Source organism: Magallana gigas, chromosome 7 (assembly GCF_963853765.1).
Source record: "Magallana gigas chromosome 7, xbMagGiga1.1, whole genome shotgun sequence".
Classification (NCBI taxonomy): domain Eukaryota; kingdom Metazoa; phylum Mollusca; class Bivalvia; order Ostreida; family Ostreidae; genus Magallana; species Magallana gigas.
Genome location: NC_088859.1, coordinates 2,731,986 through 2,758,422, shown reverse-complemented (window position 1 = coordinate 2,758,422; position 26,437 = coordinate 2,731,986). Strand labels below are relative to the sequence as shown.

At 34.5% G+C, this 26,437-nt stretch overlaps 2 protein-coding genes across 3 annotated transcripts; one reads left to right on the top strand and one right to left on the bottom strand.

The window, feature by feature from the left end:
- Window positions 1-402: 402 nt before the first annotated feature.
- LOC105343348 (rapamycin-insensitive companion of mTOR) lies at window positions 403-18,094 on the bottom strand. The gene is made up of 35 exons (XM_020073364.3): window positions 17,971-18,094; window positions 17,832-17,879; window positions 15,177-15,336; window positions 14,893-15,024; window positions 13,839-14,029; window positions 13,373-13,545; window positions 13,213-13,280; window positions 13,008-13,075; window positions 12,681-12,763; window positions 12,469-12,556; window positions 11,653-11,743; window positions 11,448-11,514; window positions 10,956-11,036; window positions 10,647-10,747; window positions 10,220-10,388; window positions 9,839-9,943; window positions 9,581-9,627; window positions 9,332-9,467; window positions 8,951-9,010; window positions 8,651-8,799; window positions 8,251-8,377; window positions 7,797-7,961; window positions 7,323-7,478; window positions 7,048-7,154; window positions 6,685-6,772; window positions 6,154-6,246; window positions 5,935-6,041; window positions 4,396-5,733; window positions 4,035-4,203; window positions 3,709-3,787; window positions 3,218-3,337; window positions 2,941-3,108; window positions 2,588-2,711; window positions 2,026-2,164; window positions 403-1,696 (listed from the first exon to the last, which is right to left on the bottom strand). Exons 1-35 carry the CDS (start codon window positions 18,026-18,028, stop codon window positions 1,583-1,585), a joined length of 5,169 nt encoding a protein of 1,722 aa, XP_019928923.3. The 5' UTR covers window positions 18,029-18,094; the 3' UTR covers window positions 403-1,582.
- A 127-nt stretch (window positions 18,095-18,221) lies between these two features.
- On the top strand, window positions 18,222-24,878 carry LOC105343346 (diisopropyl-fluorophosphatase). Of its 2 annotated transcripts, none has more exons than XM_011450664.4 (5): window positions 18,222-18,408; window positions 21,999-22,139; window positions 22,239-22,370; window positions 22,722-22,938; window positions 23,528-24,878. In XM_011450664.4, the coding sequence occupies exons 1-5, from the start codon at window positions 18,244-18,246 to the stop codon at window positions 23,791-23,793; spliced, it is 921 nt and encodes a 306-aa protein (XP_011448966.3). In that variant the 5' UTR covers window positions 18,222-18,243; the 3' UTR covers window positions 23,794-24,878. The 2 variants fall into 2 exon arrangements, with proteins under 2 accessions (XP_011448966.3, XP_011448967.3); XM_011450665.4 differs by having other exon boundaries at window positions 18,225-18,418.
- The last annotated feature ends 1,559 nt before the right edge of the window (window positions 24,879-26,437 follow it).

Below are 26,437 nucleotides of genomic sequence, written 5' to 3'. Positions count from 1 at the left end.
AACCACAATACTCTATGAATGAAATTAGAGTCTAAGGGGTTTTAAATTGTGCCCTGAACTACTGGTAGAAATTTACAGATATTTGACATACTTGGTTCAAGATTACTCCAAACGAGATAATACAATACTAACCGACAGATTTATCATTATAGCTAGGGTGCTTATTTAGAGTAGTTCCAGGGTTGTCTCTAAGACCCGGGAGGCGGGGAATACCCCCGCCTAAAGTGACATAATTACCCGGCTATTTTTTCATTTCAAACACAATCTAACTATAAGCTAGACCTCCAGACCCCCTTCTACTTTTTTATTTCTCCCTTCTACATCAATTTTTAGAGACAACCCTGAGTTCGTGCAAATCTTTTCTGAAAATCAGGAGAGACAGAAAGAAGATTGAAAATAAGACTAGATAAATTCATTTATTTATTTTATTCCATTGGTAACAATTTTTTTGTGATCACAATATGCAATCTTTTGTGTGAATACATTTGGTGTTCCAAAAATACACATAGAAGCAATGCCAATTGGCCAGTGGTGAAGATAATGGGATGTTAATTCTCTTCTGATTAATTGCGAATGTTCATAATTAGTTTGAAAAGCTTAAGGAAAAAAGCCTTCACATGCATCTAGGAGCTGAACAGTCTTTTAATGGTTTTAATTAAAAATAAGGATATTCAGGTCAAATAACAAACTGGGTATTTAGTGTCAGCAAAACACTGCATGAGACTTTTCATGTTTTTTAGGAGTAAATTATAAAGTTACTCTTTGAATCATTCCATTCCATAGTGTTAAATTAATCATGATGTTGACACTCTTGGCTTATATATACTACTTTGTATACATACCGGTACATGTATGTACTGCAATACCTGACTGTATGACAGTCATCATCCTATCCTCTCCAAAAAACAAGAGTTCCACTATAATTCAATCTGTGCCTGTCAGACCAAAACAGGGGATCATTTAGAAGCAAATGGTTCAATAAATGATAAATGAATTTTAATGGAGAGAGATCAATGGGAGATACAGCGATAAAAAGGACATCACAGTGTGGCATGGTACAAAGGGACATCACTCATGACATCACAAACACAGTCACAAGATTGGTTATATAGAAATCCAGTGCCGGGCAAACAGCACAGATATAACACAGATATAACACAGATATAACAGAACATTCTCTATACAGATATAACAGAGCATTCTCTATAGGGGAAAATGGACAGAAATCTGCTCTCCTTTCTCTGGAAATCATGAATGTTATTTGTATAGCATCATTTGTGTGTATTGGAAAAGTGTGAAGTTGTCGTTGTAGGTAGTCCAACTCCTGAAGCTTTGTCACTCCTTGTAACAGAATCTGTTACCTTATTGAATCATCCATTCTACACAAAGCCCATAATTTATAATCTTAACAATTCACATCTTGACACAATGGCCGTTTTATAGCACTGACTGGCTGGCTTGAGACTAATACAGTCTGTAGTTCACTTAAATCTGCCACATGTCGAGAATGTCTGTATGTTGATGCTAAGATGACAGACTAGACCTTGAGTTTCATCGTGTCCTGGATGATCGCCCCGCGGTGTCAGAACTGGTTGTACTCGTACAGACTGTCCAGGTTGTCTTGCTTGGTGACTGGGATTACATTCTTCTCTCCTCCCTCCACCATGTTTATTAGGGAGTAGGGTTCTGCTATCAACTGAAAAACAAAATTTAATATTTAAATCTATTGACTGTCAAAGCATTTTTTCTATTATTTCTTTACAAATATAATTGTACAGGTGTATTCATATACCTTTAAACAAAACCAAATCACTACATGATCAAATGATCATTGCAGTAAAAATTTACATAATCCTCTGAATGGGGTAATGTACATGTATTTTTTCTGCTTTGCATTTATTTGTTAAAGAGCTCTCTCTCTCTCTCTGTTGGTGCACATTGATTGCATAAAAATAGGCGTACCACTTGATTTCTATAAAACCAAAATCCACAGGCATTTCTAAGATTTAAAGTAAGAAAGCAAACCTTTTTCAATTTAAAATCTTCAAACAACTCTTGAACAAATCTTCTGGCATTTAATCTGAATGAACACATGGAGAGCAGATGACATACTTCGGAGTAAAAACAAATGTCATTGAACACTGCTGGAAACTTCTGCTTCAACCTGTGTTAATCAAGATAGGTAAGTTTTATTAGTGTACACAAGCCAACTTTGAAATTCACATGTATATATGATGTATATGCAAAGAATTAAAGTGAAATAAAACATTCAAATAAAATAAAAACATTTGGATTGATGAAGCTTCTAACTTAGAGAATGGTAAAGAAACAGATCTTTAACTTGCAAAAATCTAACAACATATTAATACATATCAGTCTCGTGGAATGATTCTGAATGCACAAAATTAATACAAAACAAAACATACCAAAAAATTTTAATATTTGTGAGCATATTCTACTGATTTTAAACATATAAATCATAAGCATTAATAAATTTAGTATTAAGTCACAAATCCTTTTATAAAACAGCCCAGAGATGACAAAGTCATCTGCACTTCACTGGAGACTAAAGCCTCAAGGTTCTTACATGAGCAGGCCTTGCTCGGAGCCCTTGATTCCCACGGAGCTGCTGAGATTGATCACTAACTTCCTCAGCTCCTTCCGGATCAGACCTTTCCCGTGGACATTGTCGAACGACATCTTCACTGTCACTACAAGAGAAGTAACCACAAACTGTTAGAAGCACTGGACTGTAATGTTAATCATTTCTTAAACTACTAGTATTATTAATCTTACAGAATAGAATTTTTTAATCATTACTTTACCAGGTGCATGTACAATCATCTTTTATATCAAATGAAACAAATTCGTTTTCATGAAAAATGCACAATACATGTACCACAAACATGTATTTTGAGTAAGAGAATCTGACTGGCTTACACGAATCTGAGCTGGTACAACTAGTGACACTGCCGGGGGTTGCAGAGGAGGGTTCGTTTATACTACTGAAGCGAGGCCGAGCCCCCTTCTGTTGCTTGATGGCCGCATTTAAACTCCCTGGGTCCTTGTCCATTGTAACACTCTCAAAATCCCCATCCTCTTGCAAGGCTACAAAAGTCAAAACATATAATTAATTTTCTTTATGATGCTTTACATTTGATTGTGTATGTGCTCTTTACTGTTCATTGTTATTGATACATGTATTTATTGGCCCCACCTTCCTCTATTTCTGACTGGCTCAGGTCCTGTCTCTTAAGTTGGGAACAGATAAGACAGGCTGAAGCATCATGCTCAAAGTTTTCTGAGGCAAGCAAATTTCTAGAAGACTTTCGGGATCCTGAAATACATACACAGTACATATACACTGTAACATTGAATGTAACTTGTAAATATCATGTACAAATGAAACTGCTGCTTTCTGTAGTAATAACAGGGAAGATCCACACGTAAATTCCAGCTGCTCAAAGCATCTTACAAATCAGATATAATTAAAAACAATGATCAAAGCAGCAACAGTGAATATCAATTTACAGTGGAGGGATGATTTGAGAAATAACGCCAATAAAAAAGATGAACTAACATACATACAGATCCATGGAAACATGATACAGAGATATGTAAGGGGTGAAGATTTAAACCTTATGGAGTCAACTGCACCACCCCTAAGAGCATTGACGGGGGAGGGGGGGGGGGGGGAGCAACACTTACTGGGTGCTCTCTTCTGATCCTGGGACGCCTCCTCTTTTTCAGCTCTCGTCTCTGAACGAACATCCTCTCCGGCATGAACCTACAACAAAGTTTTCATTGACTTCATATAAAGTCTTGGATATCATAGAATTTACATACCAGGTACTTTAATAACATAAAAAGTTTCTTAGTTTATCAATAATGGATAGAGAATCTGCTATGCCACATCTCAATCAGCTTGACAGCCAAGCAATAATTAAATAAACATGTCTGTTATAATATGCCAGGCACTAAATGTTTATGGCAAGTGTTGATCAATGTTCTATATGTACATGCACAGCCTTTACCTCAAACATCATATTGATGTCCACTGGGAGAGTGAGGCCCAGGAATTCGGCCTCCCCTGTGTGGGGCCTCCTCTGTAAAAGGATCGCTTTTGGGGCTACCCCAAAGGGAGTTCCTGCTCGCTCCTGATCAGACAATGACACACTACTGGCATTACGAGGAATCCCAGAACTAAGACAGAAACAAGAAAACAAGGACAGTTAGCAACGAATCTTATCTTTCCCTTTAGTTACAATTCTTTTTACCATGCATACCTTTGTTCACTCCAACATCCAATCATAAAACCCCTTTTTTAAATTAATACTCATGTTGCTTATACCGTATCTAGTACATGTTAACAAAAAAATCATATAAAATATATACCTTGATCGAAAAGAAAATGTCTCGACACTCATTTTGGAGTCCAGGCTATTTTTTCTTGTTAGCTCACTGCCCTCTTCCTCCCCATACAGTGAATTCAGCCCCATGTCAGACTCCACATCAGAGCTTATTCGCCGCTGTCTCTTGATCGACCGCCACGTGGCATATCCCAGAGCGTCACGAGATGTGGTGTACATAATAGCAGTCTCGGTTGACATCCCGTCCAACAGTTGAGCAGACGGCAGAATACCATAAGCCGGACTGGCCTGCTTATTTCTCAGACTTGGCACACGTTTCAGATTCAAAGATTTCCGTCGGAATGATGAAGGATGTATAAGGTCTCTCATATCGGAGCTTCCCCTTTGGATGATTTCTAATGTGTCTATAGAACTAGTGCTTGCTATTGGACTAAGGGACATAAAATCTGATGAAAGACATGTATGTGGGCCAGATTCACATGAACTGACACCACTGGTTGTGGAATCGGTGTTAAAACTATCTGCGCGACTCTTGTTGCTTGTTCGTGAACTGTCACTGCTACTACACCTCCCGTCCCGCAGGTTTGGCGATTTTTTCAGCGACTGGTTCGTCAGAGTTTTTGTTTCTGAGCTGTCCGATTTATCATCATCCTTCACACTAAATGTTATACCATCCCCCTCATCATCCATTGCACAGAAATTATCACAGAAATCAGGTTTACCATCTGCATTGTCCGAACTGGAACCCTCGAAGGTCCCAGAATCCATGTCTGACAAGCATATCACAGGTATAGTTTTTCGACTCTCTTTGTTTCCAGCTTTCTTGGCCTGGAGTCTGTTTGACACAACATCCTCGTTCTGTCCGATCGGGGAATTTACACGCCTTGCCATCAACCTCTGATCGTCCCGACTCGCTTGTACCTTATCTCTATCATGATGTCCCAATGAATAGCTCCTAAGACTACTGGTCCTACTGGGTAGAGACTTGTATCGCCTGTTGTAGCTGAGTTCATTAGGTAACGTTTTACTCCGCTTTGGAATGAACAATGAAGCCTCAATGTTTGAGTTTTGATCACAGCTATGTTTAAACTCTGTCTCACAACCTTGTTCTCCTGCCATTTTTTCCTCCTCTATGAAGAAGAGGCTGGATGACATGAGACTGGGGGAGTTGGGGCCCCTCACATCGAGGTCCCCTCCCCTCCCACCCTCCGAGTCTTGGAGCTCGATGAGGAGCTCAGAGCGGTCTTCCACCACGGGCCAGCGGTCCTCTCGGGTGTGCCAGCATGACTCCCAGCCCAGCTGTGTCAGGTACTCTGCCCCCTCCCTTGTACTGGTCAGTAGTCCCAACACATAGAATGCTGTCCTGTTTAACAGACAGAAGCATGTCATTACAAAGCATTCATAAAAGTCTTTTTGTAAGCTTTGAATTACAATGTATTTATATTTATTAATGTGTTTTAATAAATGTGATGTTATTTTTCATCTACATGTACATCAAGTTCAAATTACATATATGAATGCTGGTGTAAGATTTCCTACATGAAGAATAAATCACAAACATTACCCTCGGATGGAGAAGACCCCGCTCTCCTCGGCTAGTTTGATGATTTCTGGCAACAGGCGTTCTTCCTCCAACCAGGTTACACCCCATGTAGAGGTTCCAATGTGACCCTAAACAGAAATGGAAAAATTCAGAGACATCTATGGAAATTTCTATGCATTTGCTTTTTCATCAGATCAGTAAATTTTCCTCAGATCGGTAACTTTTTTTGTTTCAACATACCACTGCCCATAAAGCTGTTTTCATTTTCAGGACATCTTCATCCGAGTGCAATTCCAGACATTTGATGCACTGGAAAAATTCACTGATACATTCCTGTAAAAAGATCATATACAAGTACATGTATGTGAGGTTTAAACTTAAATTCAATATTACTGTAAAATAATTTATATTTTTTGGTTTAGGGGGGATTTACATGTACTTAAGTTAAAAAAAACAAGGTTATAATGTGGGTTTTCTTTTGTGTTTTACCCATACTTAGGAAATACTGGTACATGTATATGAACATGCAAGTATACATTTACACAATACAGTATGCCATTCATATGCATTTTCTTTTGGACCAAAATTAAATATTCAGCTCTAAAGTAAAATTCCCTTGTGCAGTATAAAAACTTTTCTTTGTTGCTGTAAAATTCATTGCATCTTATATCAAAATAAGCAAGTTTCACAAAATTCTGCTAAGAAATGCAACAGAGCAAAATTTAAAATATTGGAGAACCTAATTTACAATGTACTCAGTAAACCTGTTACCTGTTGTTGAAGGAGACTGAATCCTTCTTTGTGCTGAGTCAGCTGACCGTACAGGTGGACGGGAACGTAGGCGTCCTTGTTTGGTCTCCTACCAATCCAAAGATCACAGTAAATAAACATAACACACTGTCAAAGGCCACTCACATCAATTAATACCATTACCTATCATTCTATTCATCAAAGTTTAACATACAGTGTCTATCATAATCAGGTCTAAAAGGCTGGAAATTTAATTTCATGCTGTTAAGATATCTATCTTTTTTATGCTGCTGAGATATCTATCTATTTTATTTTATGTCCAAGCACAGTTACAATTTAGATTACAACCCTACTACTAAAGGATGCTTCTTGAGTAATACTTACTTCCTGCTAGATCTGCGAGTGAAGGAACCCTCGTATGTTTTCTCGTAGGTGGTTAATGCCTCGTTCAGCAAATCTTCCACAATGTGGACATAACGGACATTGTACGTCTAAAAAATCAGTAAATTTCATTAAATCGTGCAATCATAAACTGTTTACTTAAATATTACATATATTGTACATGACATACTGACAAGAGAGAAACTTCTCATACTATAGAATGAAGACAAATTTCTAAATTGAAGTTCATTAATCGTGTGACAGAGGTGTTGATGTACCTTTTCCCATTTTTGGACTTCGTTGAGAATAAAGTTGGCATCACTGAGCATTTTGAAACCTTTGGCCGTGGACATGAAGCGACACAGGAGCAGTACCCCCCTCTCCCCCAGGTGGAGACACTGGGGGCGCAGTTTAATGACCGAGTTTAGACAAGGCTGTAAAAAATCACATACTTCCGATACACATATATATAAAAATATACTTATTGTCTTAGTATTCTCAGGTTTTGTTATGAACAGTGAAAAGCCTATCATTATCATTCATGGAAAAATTATAAAAGGGTTGTATATATTCTATTAAAAAAGATCTCTGGGTAAGTAAAATGAACTGAATGAATCTTTTAATGTTCACTGTAAATCAAATTACATGTAGAAAGTTTAAAGAACTTTTACATGTATATACCGGTATATGACAAAAACAAATAAAATTGAGGTCTGTGTGGAATATTACAAACACAAGACCGTGACCCTTACCTGTATGTCACATGCCTCCTCCAGTACATGGAGCGCAGCCTGAGCAACTTGGTTGCTCTGATCGTACAACTGGTTCACCAGCAGCTCCATTCCCCAGGAGCTAAAGCCAGCAACTCTTGCTCGCAGCAATGTACGCAGAAACTTTGTACAGTAGAGCCGGGCAGACTAAGAATACAACATTAAAATTCAGGTATCTCAATTAAGAAAGTTTCGCTTTATCAGTTTTGCTGGATTTTTACCAATTAAAAATAAGTCATAAAACAAAATAGCATAAAATAAGTTGATAATGTATTGAGTGGCAACAAAATATTAAAATCAAATGAAGTTTTCATTTTTATAAAATTAATATCAGCAAAGTGGATGCATTAATCTGTAAACAGATCAGTGATAGCCAAGTAAGTTATGATAATCAACATTGAACAGTGTTTTCATTTAAGACCCCAAAACTGTTTACCTCGGTGGCAGAACATAGGGCCTTGGCCAGCACCGGGCGGGTGTTACCATCCCTACTGTAGTTCAGACTGGACACGGTCAGCTTCACAAAGCTGTCCTGGGGGGCGATGGACACAATGTCCAACAAACTGAAAAGAGAAAAAAATAGCAAATTCAGTTCAATTTCTTAATCATATTAAAAAGCACAAATATATATCATTGTATTGTTTAGAACATCAATTTCTAAAAAAAAAAACCCCATATATGAATATTGTATTATTTAGAACCTCAGGGTATAAACTCATAAATTATATACAATGAAATCTGATAAAAAAGAAACATGTGCAGCATGCAAGTCTCTATGTTTTCAGAAATAAGTCATAAACATACATGGATTACATGTATATATGTAATTAACTTACTACTGATAGACCCCTGTCTTTTCCAGGTACTTGTCCCCGATGATTGTCCCGGAGAATCTGCCCACGAACAGAAAGTAAAACTGACTGCAGGTATTAATCACGTTTCCCGGACTCAGCACCGACTCTGGAACCAACCTCTGCTGAGCAATCTAATAATACCAAGCACATCTTATCGGATAAAAATAAATCTTACTCGATGTCATGGTCAGGTAGACAGAATAAGATCATGATTTACAGTTTACAAACATTAATGATGATTAATTTCTGAGGCCCATGTACATTATATCATATTAACATTACCTCAGACATGCATCCCCCTATGTCATTGATCAAGTCTAAAGCTAATTTCTGCACCTCATCCTGGAAAAAAGAAAAAGAAAAATGAACCCAATAAACTGTAAACACCTAGTGTGGGGATTTGAATTTCTAACATTCATTTATATGCATGAGTGGCATTTATATGTTCTACATGTATAAACTTTAAATATGCGAAAAATAACCACAAGATATTTATAACACTTGGATACATAAAGCACTCTTGGAGATAAGGGAAATATCACTTTCCTTATGGAAATTAATTGCCAGATAAATTTAATAGATATATTTTCTCTGTGAAAGTGTATTTTGGAAAAGTAACGGTTGAGTTAATTTTGATTGATTTGGATTAATTCTCATTCTGACCTGTTCAGTGGATAACAGGAAGTCCACTAACAGACAGCCGCTGTGCACCATCTTCTGTCCCAGTCGGTGACCGAACTCCAGCCGAGAGAACCGATGATTGGTCGGCTTGTAAAAATGAACCAGTCTCTTAAAGAACCTGGAATCAAAATTAATAACTTATATACTTTGTTACTTGAGTATTGATAATTTCTTTATTTTTTTCTTCTTCTTCTTCTGATTTTGGATTTATAGACCTACAGGTGAACTTACTTTAGTATGATCTGGTCATCCAGTCGTCGTACCTTTTCCTCTGGCCACTGCAATGCACATAAATATCCAATACAGAACACACACATTGTTTTACTTGATATTCATGTACTTTAAATAATCATAACTATGTTGCATTCTTTACATCTGACTGAATGCAAAGATATCTATCTGTACCTTTACTTGTTATTAACTTTCATCATGTTTAAGGTAAAATTACTAAAGTAATTTCCTTGACATTATTGAGTGAATGACCCTGACCTTCAGAATGGCGGGGATGAGGTCCCATTCCCAGTTGACGATGTCCTTGGTGCCGATCACCTGGGAGTCCCTGATGGCCTGTCCAATCATGTCTTCTGTCGGGGACTGTAATTAGGTCAGTGACCCAATGATTGACACAGAGAAATACACAGAATCTTACACAGTAGTTATAATACTGACTGTGACATACCAAAGTAAACCTAAACATTTCATCACATCTACATCTACACTGTAAACTGAATTTTATTTGATTTCAAAATAATATGCATCTGAGTCAAAAACATATTGTCTTCTTTCAAACAAAAGATTTTGTTCAGTACATGTATATGAGGGAAGATAATGTACTTTAGGACTTTGTTTCCTGCTGCTCTATACACTAACCTTATTAATTAGCAGGTCGTACTTCTTCCTCAGGTAGAACTTGGTCTGGCCGACTGGTCGCCCGCCATTCCTCTGGATCAGCTGATCCAGGTACAGACTGCACGGCACCGGGCCCCGCTTCTTCATGGAATGGAGCCGCTCCAAGTTATAAATGGCTTCCCTAGCCTGACTACAGAATCAAAACAAAAGCCAGTTTTTAGTTTACAAATATAATACATGTAATACTGTTGACCTCTCACAAGCAAAATTGTGGGACTCATTACAAACTATGGCCCATTGAAGCATACAAACCAAATTATAAAATCTGTGTAAATGTACATACATGTAGGAAAAAATCATCCATGATTTATGATCAAAAAGTAATCCGCTTATTCTACAGGTACTACTGAAGACTTTTACACCTTTGAGATATTGAAAGAAGACTTACTATGTCTGAGCAGAGGTGAGATCAGGAGAAGAGGCCAGGGCCAACAGGGAGGGCAGACAGTGATTGTGATGGGTACACTCCGCGGGCAGCATGGTGCTCGCCTGTAAACAAATCATCATCAATAATATTAATATTGTCATACCTAATACTAGAATACTAACTTTTCCATCTATTCAGTAACAGGTCTTAAGATGTATATGTATGTACTTGTGTATTTTATTGTACATGTACGTAAATATTAAAACAAATACCAAGGTAACACCACACAAGTACCTGTACATGTACAAGGTATCACCAAGAGCTACTGACCAGATGTAGAAGATCCCCAAGGATAATGGTGGCTCGGACAAAGAGTTGGCGATCGCTGCTAATAATGACTTCTATTAATGCCTACAAAGCAAGATAAATTATTAATGGAAAGACTACAAATAACAGTTGATTTCCATGAAATTTTGTGACTTTTTGGTAATGAAATGTTCAATTAAAGATATTTTTTATGGAGGTAAAGAAGATTTAATTAGTAGAAACTTTTTACACTGTTTGAATTTTTTATAATTTCATGAATGATAAGTAAACATTTACCATGTTTGTTTACTTTTACATCACATTATAAAGGTTTGACATTTTTTTTTTCATTTATACATTTTTAAACACATTTTTAAAGTATGATACATTTTTTTTCATTTATGATCTTTACATCACCTATTCTCCTTTCATTTTTGTGATCTGAATAATATGTGTTGTGAATATCAATTACAAATGGAACTAAACAAAGGAGCACTAGACACTACGGGAGCTTACCTCCAGAATTCCTGCTCCTATCCAGGCAGACAGAAGTAATGCTAGATGGTTTTCTATTAGGTTTGGTCTGAATGGAAAGCAACACATACAGGGTCAGAATAATATTCTCTGTACAATTAGTTAGTTTACACAAGCAAATACATCTGAACAAACAGTTAACAAATCTATTTACTTATTTCAGACATAGCAAAGAGATGATATTGACCTGATTTTAGCCATGTGGGGTAGTATGCACTTTCCCTCCTCAGCCACAAATCCATCAGTTAGTGACCAGTTCTCCTGAATGTCAGAAGGGTCTGAAAAAAACAAAATTTTAAAGTCTAAATCTCCTCAAAGACCAAATTTACCCAGCATCAGAGATGTCGAACATAAGCAAGTGAATTCATTACTGTAGATTCCATTCTGTGAGTACTTAATTCTGTGATTCAACAGTTTTGTATCAATTGCAAGGATATAAAATTATTAAAGCATAGTTTTTATCATAGTTTTACATAGTTTACATCCGTCCGAAAAATAAAAGCGAGATTTTAAAATCAGCGAGATGTGTTTTTTGCAATTTTACACAGATATTAAGTCCCCTTGTTTAATTAGGAATCTACAGTATATAATACATTGTATTCATCATTTACATGGATATACATATGTATTTAGATTATAGTCTAAGAACATGTACATGTGTTTTACACCTGCAATGCTGAAATGGGTAGGAAATCTGACAAACATTTATAGTATAGCTATGTTACAAGTTAAGTGTGCAAAAAATACTATAATGGCAATGGTTTCTTATAAAATAGAGATCTAAGCATCTGCATGCTTTCTATGTTTGTACTAAACCTGAACAGTTAATAATACTACAAGTGTTAAAATCTTTATGAAACTAGTACATGTATTTAGAAATCTTGAGTTAATGATTAAAAGCCATTCATAAGTAAACATATCATTAACTAATATTTAAACAATTGAATGGGTTGGTCTACTGTTACGGGCTGTCGCAGTTAATCTATAGTAAACAGGTACATACCAACACTAAGAAGGGCTGTGTTGAAATCCTCTGTTAACTCAGGGATTTTCAATCGAAACAAATCAAACAAGATCTCTAGAATTCCATGCTGAAACAAAGAATCATGTTTAGATGGATATACAAGTTCTAGATAGGCACTGTAGTTAATGACAATGAGTACTTCAGTGGGATGTTTGATACCTGACCTAGTGCCCGATTTATACAGCACTCACCCGTATTTCTTTGTATGGTAGGTAGAGAATGCCCACTAACGACTGTAAACCACTGGCATCGGGGCGACAAAACCGAATAATTCCTGTCAACATAAACTTCATAAAGAGAAAGGAACTCTGCTATCAACTATCAAGTATTTATGCAGTATTTTAATAGGAGTATAAATAGACAGAAATAATGCATACTGATAGCAAAGGACAGCTGTAATGAATGTGTATGAAGTAACACAGGAGTTAAAAATAATAGAACCTGCAAATGAATTAAGGAATTGCTCTTTGAGTTTAAGTATTATTTAAATTAATATTGTGACATTATGAAATACCTACCTGACCATGTTCGCATAATAGATATAACAGCCATCTTGCTCGCAGCAAAACGATGTTCTTTCTCTTCTCTAAAGCAAAAAGTTGATAAACAATAGATAAATATTTACAAAGTCATATATACGCAATGAGAAATTCACTAGCTACCCACAATGTCTAATATAAAATGTACCGGTAAGTCAGACATCCTGATGAAGAAATGACTTACCCTGATGACTGTTCTAGAGACTCAGCACTAAATCTGTAATGGCAGTCAGTGAAAGGGGCCAGAAGTTGCTGAAAACAGTCAATATGGATTTTATACAAGTCAAGAAATACTATTCCTAACAGTGACCAGTTTGACACTAAGGAATGAGGTAAGCACTGACCTCAAGATCTGTGTTGAACTTGATGAAGTGCCTGGTTCGGGGGTGGTTCAGAAGGTGTAGAATGGTGGCTACCAGTGATTCGTTGATTCTGGGGTATTGGTGGCAGTCCAGAGCGGCTCGGAGTATAGCACTGATTCCACCACACCTAGCCAGGAGTTCAGGGTTGACAAATGCTGCAACAAACAGAGGAAACTTATCCTTCTACTTTATACTAGAAATCCCTACCTAACTTGTACAATCAGAAAAAGGTAAATTTCTATATTGTAAGTCAATCAATTTCTTTATTAGTCAATATGTACCAATATATTTTGTGTTGTTTAGCTGTAATCTCTTCAACAATTAAATGTAAATTTCTCATTAAATCATAATTTAAAAAAAGTTCCTGATTTAATGGCATACAGAGTTACAGACTAAAGCAGGAACACAAATTCAGTGAACTATAAAGCAAACATAGTTACATTTTTACCTGTTTCACAAATGGTTTCCAGGGCTATGCGGACCATTCTGTCCCTCTCTCCTGTCCCGTCGTTACTAATGGCAACAAGAGGGTACAGCAAAAGGTCGGACAGTTTCTTTGGTGCAATCTGAAGGATTCTGCGCACCAGTTTTATTGCGTGGATTCTCTCTACCTCATTGTCCAGACTTATATCTATTGACCTGCAATGAGGGACAAAGAAACAAATGGAACTTGTTATAAAACAGGTCATTGAAGATTTACTTTGGCTGTACAAATTTAGTCCTGTTTAACATCACCTGTGCATGTAGGTTTATGAGAAATTGTCAATTTTAAAAACCAACAAACCCCAATTTTCAATTTTATTTTTTCAAATTTGATTTCATTTTTTGCAACTAAATTACTGTAGAAATACAAAATACTGTAGAAACACAAAATTGTAAGAAAACATCATATATTATTATTTGAATACTTAATGTGGTTGTCTTTAAAACTGACAGGAAAGATCATTCAACATCTAGTTAACATGTAGTTTGAATATTTACTGTATGTGTATTGATATAAATGAACTAAATCACTTGTTTGAAAATTTTGTTTTCTTTAATTTTATCATCCTTCCTCAAAGGTTTAAAGGTGACGTTAAAAGTATAATTAACTTAAGGCAACCTTATAACTTAAAAAATTAAAACAGGTTGTTTTTAATCCTTACTCTTTTATGTGACTTATCGTGCAGTCCTTAATCCAAAATAAGAAAAGATAATTTCAGCTGTAACTTAAAAGTTCATTCGAGTTGTAACATGCTACATGTATTTGATTGGCTATAGAAAATAGTTTACAGCCAGTAATTAAAAGAATCTTGCCTATGTCACAATAAGACTGACGTCAAAATTATATTGATACACGTGATACATTTAAAAGTTGAACATTTCAATGGCATATTACTGGTCAAATGGCCTAGTTTAAATTGTGAGTTATAAAGCATAAACAGCTCCGACCCAGTTTACACTCAATATGAATTGGGTAGGTTTTTAATATATTTATTATTAAATACAAGTAAGTAACAAACCTGACAATTAAGTAATCAATGTGAAGGCTGTACAGTAAATCTACAGTTTCCGGCTCTTGTAGAAAATAACGCAGCACTCGTAATACTGCTGCACGCACTTCCTTTGCCTCGTGGAACAATCCCAGTCGGAGGCTGTAAGAAATTAAAGGAGGTTTTCAAACATTTCAAGGCAAATCTATTGGTACATTAACTAACAGGTAAATCAACACTATTGAATTCTTTCTGGTTCAATGCCACACAATATTTCTCACAGATAATCTATTATATTATCAAAAGTAGCTTACCAACACAGAATATCCCTCTTGGACAAGCCTGAGTATTTGTCATTTCCATATTTCAATACAAGTTTGACTAAAGCATTTAAGTAGGCTAACTTTTTAGACTTTGACACACTACTTTGAGAAACAATCACTGCCAAAATCTCTTTCAAATTTTCACTAGGTTCTGAAAAAAGAGAAGTAGTTCATGTAATCAAACATTTCAACAATCACAAAATGTACTTGTCCACTAAATTCTTCATTATTCCCTCAAGCCATTATTTATCTAATTATTTAATAATCTTAATGGTAAATGCTTTCAAACTTAGTAAATAATAGATTAAGATATTATAGAATCATCACCAAAAATACAAATATCTATGAATGATTTTTAAAAAAGAAAAGAAACCCAATCAAAAAAGATTTATAATATAATGAAGCACAAAATACAAGAATAGACTTGGCTTCTATTACTTAGGCCAGCATTTTTTTATTTTTAGATTTACGAAATATTTTTCAAATTATTTGGTGAGGAGGAGGGAATAAAAATAAAAATAAAACAATTTTTCAACAATATTTTTTTTATTTTCATAATAAGAACACGTGTCCAGGAGCTGCCATTTTTTAAAAAATATATAAGTAATTTTGGTTGGTGGTGATGTCCTTATCCTAACATATTTTATCCATGGGCACTGAAAATTTGTGTTGATATATTGTACATGCATGTAAAAAAACAAAGTTTTTTTTTTTATATATATACAAGTACATACTGTACATATACATTTAATGAGACCAAAAAAATTAAGGGAGTTTTCACATCTTCCTTGCAGAAAAATAGGAAGAAGTTTGAGAAATCATTTATTTGATTAAATTAACAATGCTATTCACAAATTCAAAATTTAAAATATTGTTACTGAAAATAAATTGGATTAGAAGCATGTCCATAAATGTCAGTGAAAAATCAAACAAGTTTTTTTTATTTAAAAAAGACTAACTAACTTTTTAAATTTTATTTATTTATGTAATTATACCTTTAATAAAGGAAATGTTTCGTTATTTTGTTAGCTTTAATGACAAATAAAATCATTATCTTTCCTTCAGTCATAAGACTCCTGTGTTCAGTGTGTTTAGGGTTATTAGTCCAACCCTATGACCCACTTACAACCGTTATGTAGAGGATCTATTTCCAAACGGTTAAATTATGATTATTTTAGAATTTATTTTGCAAAAATGTTTTTTAAAAAAGTAACATCATTTTCTTGCCAATGAGGTTTTTTTTTTTTAAATTTACGGAATTGTGATAGAAAAAGATCTCAACTTCTCTTTCTTGAGGAAATTCTGGCTAAGTTGCCGATCACAAAACTTAATAGGGTCGTAAATTGTAGGGTTGGACGAAAGCAAACAGGAGTAGGCTCTATGGTGGTTTTTTGTGACTTCTAGTGCCTGTGACTTGATCGGAAAGAACTTGGTCTTTTTAATCAATGCATGAACAACAATAATTCAGACTGCACATACGTGATTGCATCAACATTTATTTTTATTTTTACCAGAAAGAAAATTTCGGGTCGGAGGAAAAAATAAAATTAATAGCTAGTTCAGGTCCTTTTATTTTTTTTAAATTTTTAAAAAATAGGGTCGGCGGGTTTGTAAATCGAAATTTCAAAAAATGCTGGCCTTACCTATAAATCAGATAGAAAATAAAGATAAAAACAAACATGTATCTATAAATGATTCGTTCTGAAATTTTAAAAGGGCACTCTGAAAAACAAGCAATTAGACCAAATAAATACATTTTAGTACAGAACACAACGCTTTTCCCTGTCTCCTGACTTTACCATTTAAAGATACTTTAGTCTATCACTTGTCAGGATGTATTTTTTTACTACCTTTGCAGGTCAGTCTTAGCAAATTACATTCCAAAGGGAATATGGCAGAACATAGATTTAAACTCAGAATTTCAGAACTGATGCTACTGTGATGGTCAGATTGGTTTGAATACGTACGCCAGATAACTCAGTTCGTAGAGCATCTGACTAGAGATTTAAGGGGCCAAGGTTTTAGTCCCAGTCTGGTCTGTCATTATTAATCTCAACCCAATACATTTGGTGCTGTCCCAAACTCTGATTTGACAAGTGAAGTCCTGCCAAAGGGATAGAGCCTGGGGTAATTATCTCAAGGGTGAAGATCAATTAAGGGGGGGGGGGGCAGTTAACATGATGTCATGATTGATTAAAAAGCTGGCCCCAGATAGCTCAGTTAGTAGAACACCTGACTAAAGTTTCAGGGGTCTGGGTTCAAATCCCAGACTGTCTGTCATTCTTTCTCCAATTCGGTGCCGACTCATCAAGTCTGTCTGATGACTGATCTTAACATAAAGGTACTATTTCTTTGTATTTGAATTAAAATGTTTGACAATTAATTGGTAACTAAACCTATCTTGTGTAACATTTTCATTCAGTTTTAATTATTTGTTGTGATGATGATTTACTCAGGATAATTATTGGATATAATTTGTTATCAAATTTGAACATTTAATTCAGGCAATCCCTCCCCTGATTAAAGACCAGCGATTACAAAGAATCGACCATCTATGGAGCCTCCTTTAGTAAAAAGTCTCCAAACTGTCCAAATGATCAAAGTAAGAGGGAAATCTACATCAGACCTCAGATTAAGTGTACACACCTCTCGAAAAGTCCAGCTTTAAAATTTCATCTGCGCTTTCATGCCGAGCTGAAAGGGACAGAAAAAATATCAATTGTAAAAGTTCAATGATGGAAATCGGCCACAGAACCGAGATTTACGATTTTACAATCAACAATACCTCTGAATCGGCCACTTTTAACGAAAGGTCGACCGCCGTGGCGACCACTGGCCGCCATCTTTTTTCTTTTACTTCCTACTTTTCGTTATGTCGTACCTTTCGATTTTGCATTTGCATCGATCGAAAATATCTTATATTTCCTTTTTTATTCTTAACATTCTTCATATACAGAAAAAATCTCATGAATTCTATAGATAATCAACCTAAATGCATCAAATCTTGATATCATACAAGACCATGTCAACAGATTACGACATATGCCAAAAACTAATTATGGAGGTGGTGGAACCAAAGTTTACAAAAATTGTTGATGGGTTGAAGGGATCTGAAGGCCCTGTATTTGATAAGGATTGTAACTTTTACATGGTTGCTCCTGAAGTAACAAAAAATGACAGTTTTGCAGGCCAGGTTTTGAGCATCGATGTTGAAAACAACAAGGTATGGACAGGTAAACACTATTAAACAGGTAAAAGGGGGCACCTGTTCACCTGTAGATAACTGATTCAAGGCTACTACGTGGAAATGACTGCCTAAATGTTGCAGAATATTTCAGGGACGTATTTTTTTTATTATGTGCTGGCATGTCTAATGAAATGTACTATCCATTCCAAGATCAAAGGTAATTCAGGAGAAGCCCATTTTTTGTATTTGGATTTAAGTGTAACGTAGTGGGGTAGCCGGGGTTATCATCACTCAGTCAATGAGGTCAACCCCTTACCGGAAGGAGAAGAAAATTGTGACATATATGATAATGTGTTGCCAGTTCCTTTCACATGGAACAACGTAAACGCTGTGTCGGTGGCTGCATGTCTGTTCAAAATTGAAACACGGAAATTTGATCATTTATGGGTCAGAAGATAATGTTTTAAATTACAAATTAGCAATAATTCTTGCTAAACATGATTTTACCCCTTAAATTATGCCAATTTTAAAAACTACTTTTTCACTTGTATGTGTATTTTTGTTAAAAATTGTCTAAAAGTACCAGAAACATTTAGCTGGGACAGACTACAGGTTTTTAATGATCTTACCTGGCTGTTTTAAAGACTTTCTTATTGAGTATCCATTGTATGAATCGTCATAGCTCAGTAGTTTGGGTAAAATATCGGGCTTGTGAACACAGATCCTGAGTTTGACTCTGCCTGGGGCTTTTGTTTATGTTTTAATTACTGAATGAAATTTTTGAAAATGTAATTTTTCATCCAAAAGTGCACATTTTTTGCCTGTTTAACTTATACACTTCTTATCCATCATTTTATATAGATATAATAATCAAGTAATTTTCTGCTGGTCTGAGAAACTCTTTCAAGGTGTTATGTGCCACTGACACTGTAAATTGATACGTTATATTAAAAGTTTGCATTTCATCAATGCATCACTATTTGGAAGATTTCATTAACTACATCTGCATTTGTTACTAAGGTGTAGACATTAGTGATAGTACCACAGTATCAAACTTTGCTAAGGTTAAAAGTCTGGTACATAAACAAATCCTCACTTAGTTTAGCCTGGTTTTTTATGTTTATTCATTAATTAAATGAATTTTTTTTTTAACAATAATTTTGAGTTGATGATCTATTGGTCGTCTAGTGCTCTTTATCAAGTTTTATGATAACAAGATTATTACATTGCATGTTGATTTACTCAAAGTCCAGCATGTCGGATATTACATTGCATGTTGGCCGGTTTACTCAAAGTCCAACATGTCTGATGTTACATTGCATGTTAATTTACTCAGTCCAACATGTCTGATGTTGTATGTGATAATACGTATACACTGTAGGTTCAAGCAAAAGACCAGATATTGTTCACAATGCACTTTTAAAATTCCGCTCCGTGAGTATTTTTAAGTATAAGTAATGATAAAAGAACAGAAAACAAATTTAAATTTTGATAACCGGTACATGTATATGGTTATTTCTGTAAGAATGATATTCCATGAAGTGAAGCTGATTTTGCTGCATGCCATTCATTTAAGTTAACACATAAATCTATATAAGTCCCTTTTCATAATTTTTATTGAAAAGGCATGACATTCCTAAAGGCCAGCAAAGACTTTGATTTTGTATTAATTGTTTTTGAATAATATATAAAAGATAATTTTAGGCATAAAAGTTTGGCCAACACCAATTACACATTGTAGTAGGTACTGTGTTTGTAAATTCTTTGATTCCGAAGAACATATGTATTTGATAATGAGACAAAAGATTCAATATTAAACATGGCATCAGGTGTTTCACCAGTTTTCCTTGCAAGACAATTTGTACAAAATGATGAAATAATAGGAAACAACCACCTACTTAGAGGAAAGTTCTCCTCATGTTCAATCACAATGAAGGTGTACTCCTGCATGACTTTTGCGCTGTACTGTCGTTGATAAATTCAGTAGTGTTTATTCTGTTGTAAATAACTTCTGTAAGGACTCAGTTGATTTTTGTTGTTGACAAAGCTGGTGATACTGTAATTAGCACTTCTTTGTACAAGTCAGTGAGGACGTTTTGTTGCCATGGTGATATCATTGATCTTATTTCAAACAGGAAGAACTGATTTCTTGTTATAGAAACATCTTTATAAAAGGATCGAATAACATGTAAATTCCAGAGATCAGACATTCAGTAGACAGTGAAGTTTTTTTGAAATTGAAAGCATTGGATAATTTCAATGGAGGTTTTGAAAAGTTTTTTTTTGTCTTATAAATATGAAAAAACAATGTTCTGAAAAAAAAGTATGTGCCACCCAATACTGAGTAGCTATGAGTAATCAAGACTAAGTAATTAAATGTAAACATACATTAGATATTTTAAAATGGTTGAATTATAAGAGGCAAATTTGCATGTATGATGTATATGGAAATGCAATATATATACCAGTCCAAAGAAATATTTTGGCAATTGGATCCTGTTATGTGATGAATATTTTTTTGGATAAATGAAAATATATAAGTAAATTTGGTTAGCAGGTACTTTTTCCCTAATATATAGACATCTGAATTTACATGGATTAATAATTTAAAGCAATATAGGCTGTATAATTTAGAATTTTATTTTGCTGCAAAAACCTGCTAGTATGATAAGTCTGCATGTAACTTAAACTTTCATGATAAATAAGCTTAAAAAAATCATTAAATTTTGTCAGAAGAAATATTTTTCTTCTAAAGAATATATAGCAGATCAATTTTTGCACAGGACGACAATAATTCGAATTTTGCTCCAATTAAGGCTTTTTAACAGCTCTCCCCACAAAAATAAAGGTGATAGAAATTTAAAAACCAAGATATTATTTGTCATTTTAGTAGAAAATAACATTTTGGTAAAAAAAAATCAACATGAAAATTGCAGCTCATATTGCTTTAAGAATCATGATTCATATGCTGATCATTAGTTGCTGGGATATTTTCTGGTTGAGTGAACAGGTCACAATTTTTGGAGAAGGTCCATTTTTTGTCACATATGTACAAAAACTGAAATTTCACTATCAATACACATTGCTTGGATCAAAAAATGATACATCTGGGAAAACATAATAAATACAATTTGCAGTGAGTAAATAAGGTATTGGGGCAGGTCTACCCCATAGTAACTATAGGGCCTCCCAAAACTTACATGGATGATACTTTTATACGTGCAATAGGCACGTAGCATCATTTTTGAAAGTGGGCGGTTGGGGGGGGGGGGGGCAGACTCATCCAAAAAATCTAAAATATTGACAAGCAAAAAAAAAAAAGGAAAAATTTTTTAATGTTAAGACAAACAGTTTTGAAATATTTCATCTATTCCTGGCAATAATTTCTAGAAAAAAAACTTGAACTAGGCCATGAAAAATGATTCCTAACTATGAAAAACATACTTTAACAAAATATTATGCTTACAGAGTCCATGTAAAATGTGGGTGTAATATAATATGTAATATATTTGATATGTAGGGAAGAGAGAGAGAGAGAGGTAGAGAGAGAGAGAGAGAGAGAGAGAGAGAGCAGTATTAAAAACATGAGGTTAGCTTTTTAATCTATGTTTACACCATGTTTACAGTCTTCTGTGCTGTGCGAGCCTGCAGTGGGTGGATTTGGGGGAGTTCCAGCCGGATGTCAGTGTGACAAGAACAACATGCTGTGGATCGCGGACATGAGACTCGGGCTCATCACCGTGGACAAACAGGGAACGTTCACTCAGGTTCACAAATCCTTCTCTCCTATAGTTCTAACAATGACCCAATTATACAATTTAAACAAAGGAGAAGGGAATAAAATGGTTTATATATTTGTTCTTTAGGTATGTCAGGAAGATGATGCCGGGCAAACAATGCAAGGCTGCAATGATTGTACTTTTGACTACGATGGAAATCTCTGGATTACGGCCCCTGCAGGGAAAATTGCACCTCATCCATATGAGAGGTCAATGGAGGTAGATTATGTGTAGAATTTATATAATTTTATCCATACAGATTATTTCATAGAATATGATTTAAAAGTAGCGGTACTAAAGAACTTTATATATTATTTTACTTAAAACGAATATATACATAAATACCCGGTAATTTGAAAATTCTATTGTAAGATTTTAATGAAATACTATTTTAAAATTTTCAACAATTTCAAGAAATATTTTGAATGAATTTGTTTTTTAAAAAATAAAAGAATTTTCCTTTAATTACTACTCTTATTTGCCATATTATGTTAATTGTTTTGAAAAATTTGTTCTAAAGGAGCCATATATATCATATTGAAGTACCCTTTTGAATTTTCTGTTCTTGAGGAGCCATTTGGGTCTGTGTACTGCTACACTAACCAGAAGAAGATGGTTCGGATTGACACAGGTCTCAGATTTCCCAATGGGATCGCAGTGTTACACTCCCCTGACGGCAGACCTAGGACCCTTATTGTGGCGGAGACTCCCACAAAATCCCTCTGGTCCTACGAAATCGAAGGCCCGGGAAAAGTCAGAGATAGGAAACTTTGGGGAAAGTTGCCAGGTATTGTGAATGTATTTTAAATATTGCAAAATAGACCAAAATTTTGGCATTGATATAATTTTGGTTTGAATTTTGTATAGAATATGCAATATGAAATAGAGTACATATTCAAACTTGAGTATTTTAAACATTGATATCTCATCAAAACACTGTGGATGTTGATCTTGACTTTGTGGGTACTACAAATGTTTGTCTCTGGCAACATTTATTCAATATCTACACTAAAAGTTATCCCTTTGCCTTCCAAAGGCCTGGATAGGACCTTTTATTAGAATTATGGTCACTGGTAGACACTGATTAGTCCAATTACTAAATTAAATACTTCTAATTAATAAAGGCATTGGTGATATACAACAAGCAAACATTGAATTTTACACTTTAAACACTAACTTAGGTGTGAAATGTAGAAAAGGTCCTCAATGTCTAAGTACTATTTTGTGGGGGTTTTGGGTTCACATTGGTGCCATGTTGTACTTCATTCTTAGTTGTATAATCCTGTGGGCATTTATTAAATTGCTCAAAATGGTTTTATGGTTGACATTAGCAGTTATATTCTCTGTTTCATTGTCATGGGTCTGTCTCTTGACAGGTGACCTTGAGGGAGGTCCTGATGGTATGGACTTTGATGAGGACAACAACCTGTTGGTAGCTCACTGGGGGTCAGGGTTCCTGGAGGTGTTTGGGTCGGAGGGTGGGAGCCCCCACACCAGGATCAAGTTGCCCTTTGCCAAAGTCAGTAACCTCCACTTCAAGAAGGGGACGAAGGAAGTGTACGTCACGGAGCATGACGGCCACGGACTGTGGCGGTTTGAGTGGCAGCGACCTGGAAAACTTCAGTACTGTGACAATTTGTGAGTGTGAACGGACAGTCACACAGAAGTGTCCATGGTCAAACTGTCAATGACTGTTCATAGGGTCAGAATTAGTCTGTGATTTGGTTAGGTTATATTTGAATGTGCAATATCTTGCACATACCAGTACATGTACTTACTATTAAGTAGTCTTCAATTAAAGCTGTTTTGTGATTCAGAGAGATAAAGTAAATGCTGGTTGTATGCTATTATTATGGATTATCTGTTTTAAGAATGTATTCCTATTGTGACATTATAAGGTCAAAGGTGAAAAAAAAGATGTATTTGCTTCTCAGGGCATTCTAGTCAGTTTTCATATTGTCTTGTTTCCATGACATTAACCCTCTTTCAGTTGAATATCATTTCAGGAAAATCAAAATGTGCCTTAAATGTACAATGTTGTCTTAATATAGTTAAATTAATCAGTGCAGAAAATTATACAAACATAAGTAATAAGGAATCATTCTTTGAATATAATGAGGTGAACAAATATGGTGTGATCAAATTTATCATAATGCCCCGACCATATTTGATCACCTTATAATACTCGAAGAATGATTCCTTATTCCTTAAATTAGCCATATAATCTTGTTTTAATGTACATGTACATGCAAATCTAAACTTTTTAAAGATATTTTTGAATGAAAAACTTTTTTTTAATGATAAGCTATGATAATTTTTACCTCCAATGCTTTCTATGCTATAGTCCTTTTTGATGGTGCTTTATCAAGTTATGATTGTTGATAATTGTTTTATGATTTATTGTGGAATCATCACTGTTTGGGAGGACCAATGTTCTGGGCTTACGTGGATAACTCTTGCCCACGAATTTATATTCCCATATGCAAGCATTTGTGTAGTATTCATTAAAATTGCCTTGATAACACTATCAACGAAATTAAGTCCCAACAAACCAGGAAAATTTACCTACGAACGAACATTGGCCCCAACAAATGAAAATGATTCCACAGTATTTTTACATATATAAGTATATTTAAACAGAATATATATTGATGGTTGAATCATTTATTTTAATAATACATATATATTCTTATTTATATATTTTTAATTAAAGAAATATATAAGAAACCGTTATTGTATTTGTTTCTTATTTTTAAAACAAAAATATAAATGTATAGTTAGCAGCACACTTAAAAATGATTACATGACACAGTGTAGAATTAATGATATCTTACGTTTATAGAATTTTAACATGAAAAGACAAATGCACACTGTAATATAATAAGAACAAAATTATAAACAAACCATGATGATGCATTTCATACATTTAGAATCTATGATTACTTTTTTGATAGTCCATTTAACATAAGCAAACCAGCTAAAATATTGGATTTTTACAACTGCTCTACTTATCAAATGAGTTGAAAAAAGACAAAACTAATGATTAATTGATTGAGGAAGAAAAAAATTCACATCTTTACAAGTTTTTACATTATGTTTTCCACTAGGTTAATATATAAATTGCCAGAAATTAAACAATACCACTAGGAAAAATAAACGCCTTTATCGGTCCATTACAGGGACATTTCTGACTTATACAATGATACGTGGTCAAAAAGGGGGCATCGGATTATAAGTGCTTTATTTTAAGATTTATGAAATCAAGAATTTAACCCCCGGACTAATATTTAGTTAGTAACTGAGATTAAACCTGTAAAAGACTTAATCATAAGGATTAATGTGTTACTATTTATAAATATAATTATAGAAAAACATATATATAGCAACGCGATTTGGTGAAAAAATTATAGACGTAACATTTAAAAACTACAAATAAAACATATATATTATTAAATGTTTCGAAATAAAAATATATACATCTAAAATACATACAAAGTCTTGTATTGTACACCTATAATTAAATAATAATAAAAAAATATGCTTTCTTCTGGAAGACACAACGGTCATCTGGTCATTTTAAATTATCACACCAGACCCTAATATATAAAATACTTTTAATGTGCATCATATACAAAATGTTGGATAAAGAAATTTTTTCAATAAACAAGCACCCAACTTCCGGGAGGGGCGGGAGACTTAACCCAATGAGCAGTTGATGTGTTATCATTCTGTGGGAAACGTTACAACTCTAACAGTATATCCTTATACTTGCATCACTCATATAAATCCATTTTTTCCCAATTGAAATTATAGTCTGTTTAAATATGATGTTGATGTTGTTTTGACAAAGCATTTGTGATCAACACCTCATAACAAAAATTATAATTCAGAAATGTTCTTTAATAAAAATTTCAGAATGCAAATGAGTTGCTGTTTTCTCCTATAAAGTGACATCGCTGAATTGATGGACAAAAATGAAGAGCTTTCATTAAAAAAAGATAAAACAATACACACATTAAAATATGTGACCAAACAATGCAGTATACTACAATGCTGAATTAATGATGCCTAAAAATCTAGGATTAAATATGTAACTCTTTCAAGCCTTTTTTAAAAAGACAAATTAGTGATAAAACGATTATAAGTCACGCAACTCAAAAAATGAAATTTCTACAACTTTAGAGTAAATAACCCGTAAACAATTTAGCTCTTTACGGTTTGGGGTAATTAATTTACATGTGAACAGTTAAGCTGTTTACGGTTATTAGTAAATCGCATGTAAACAG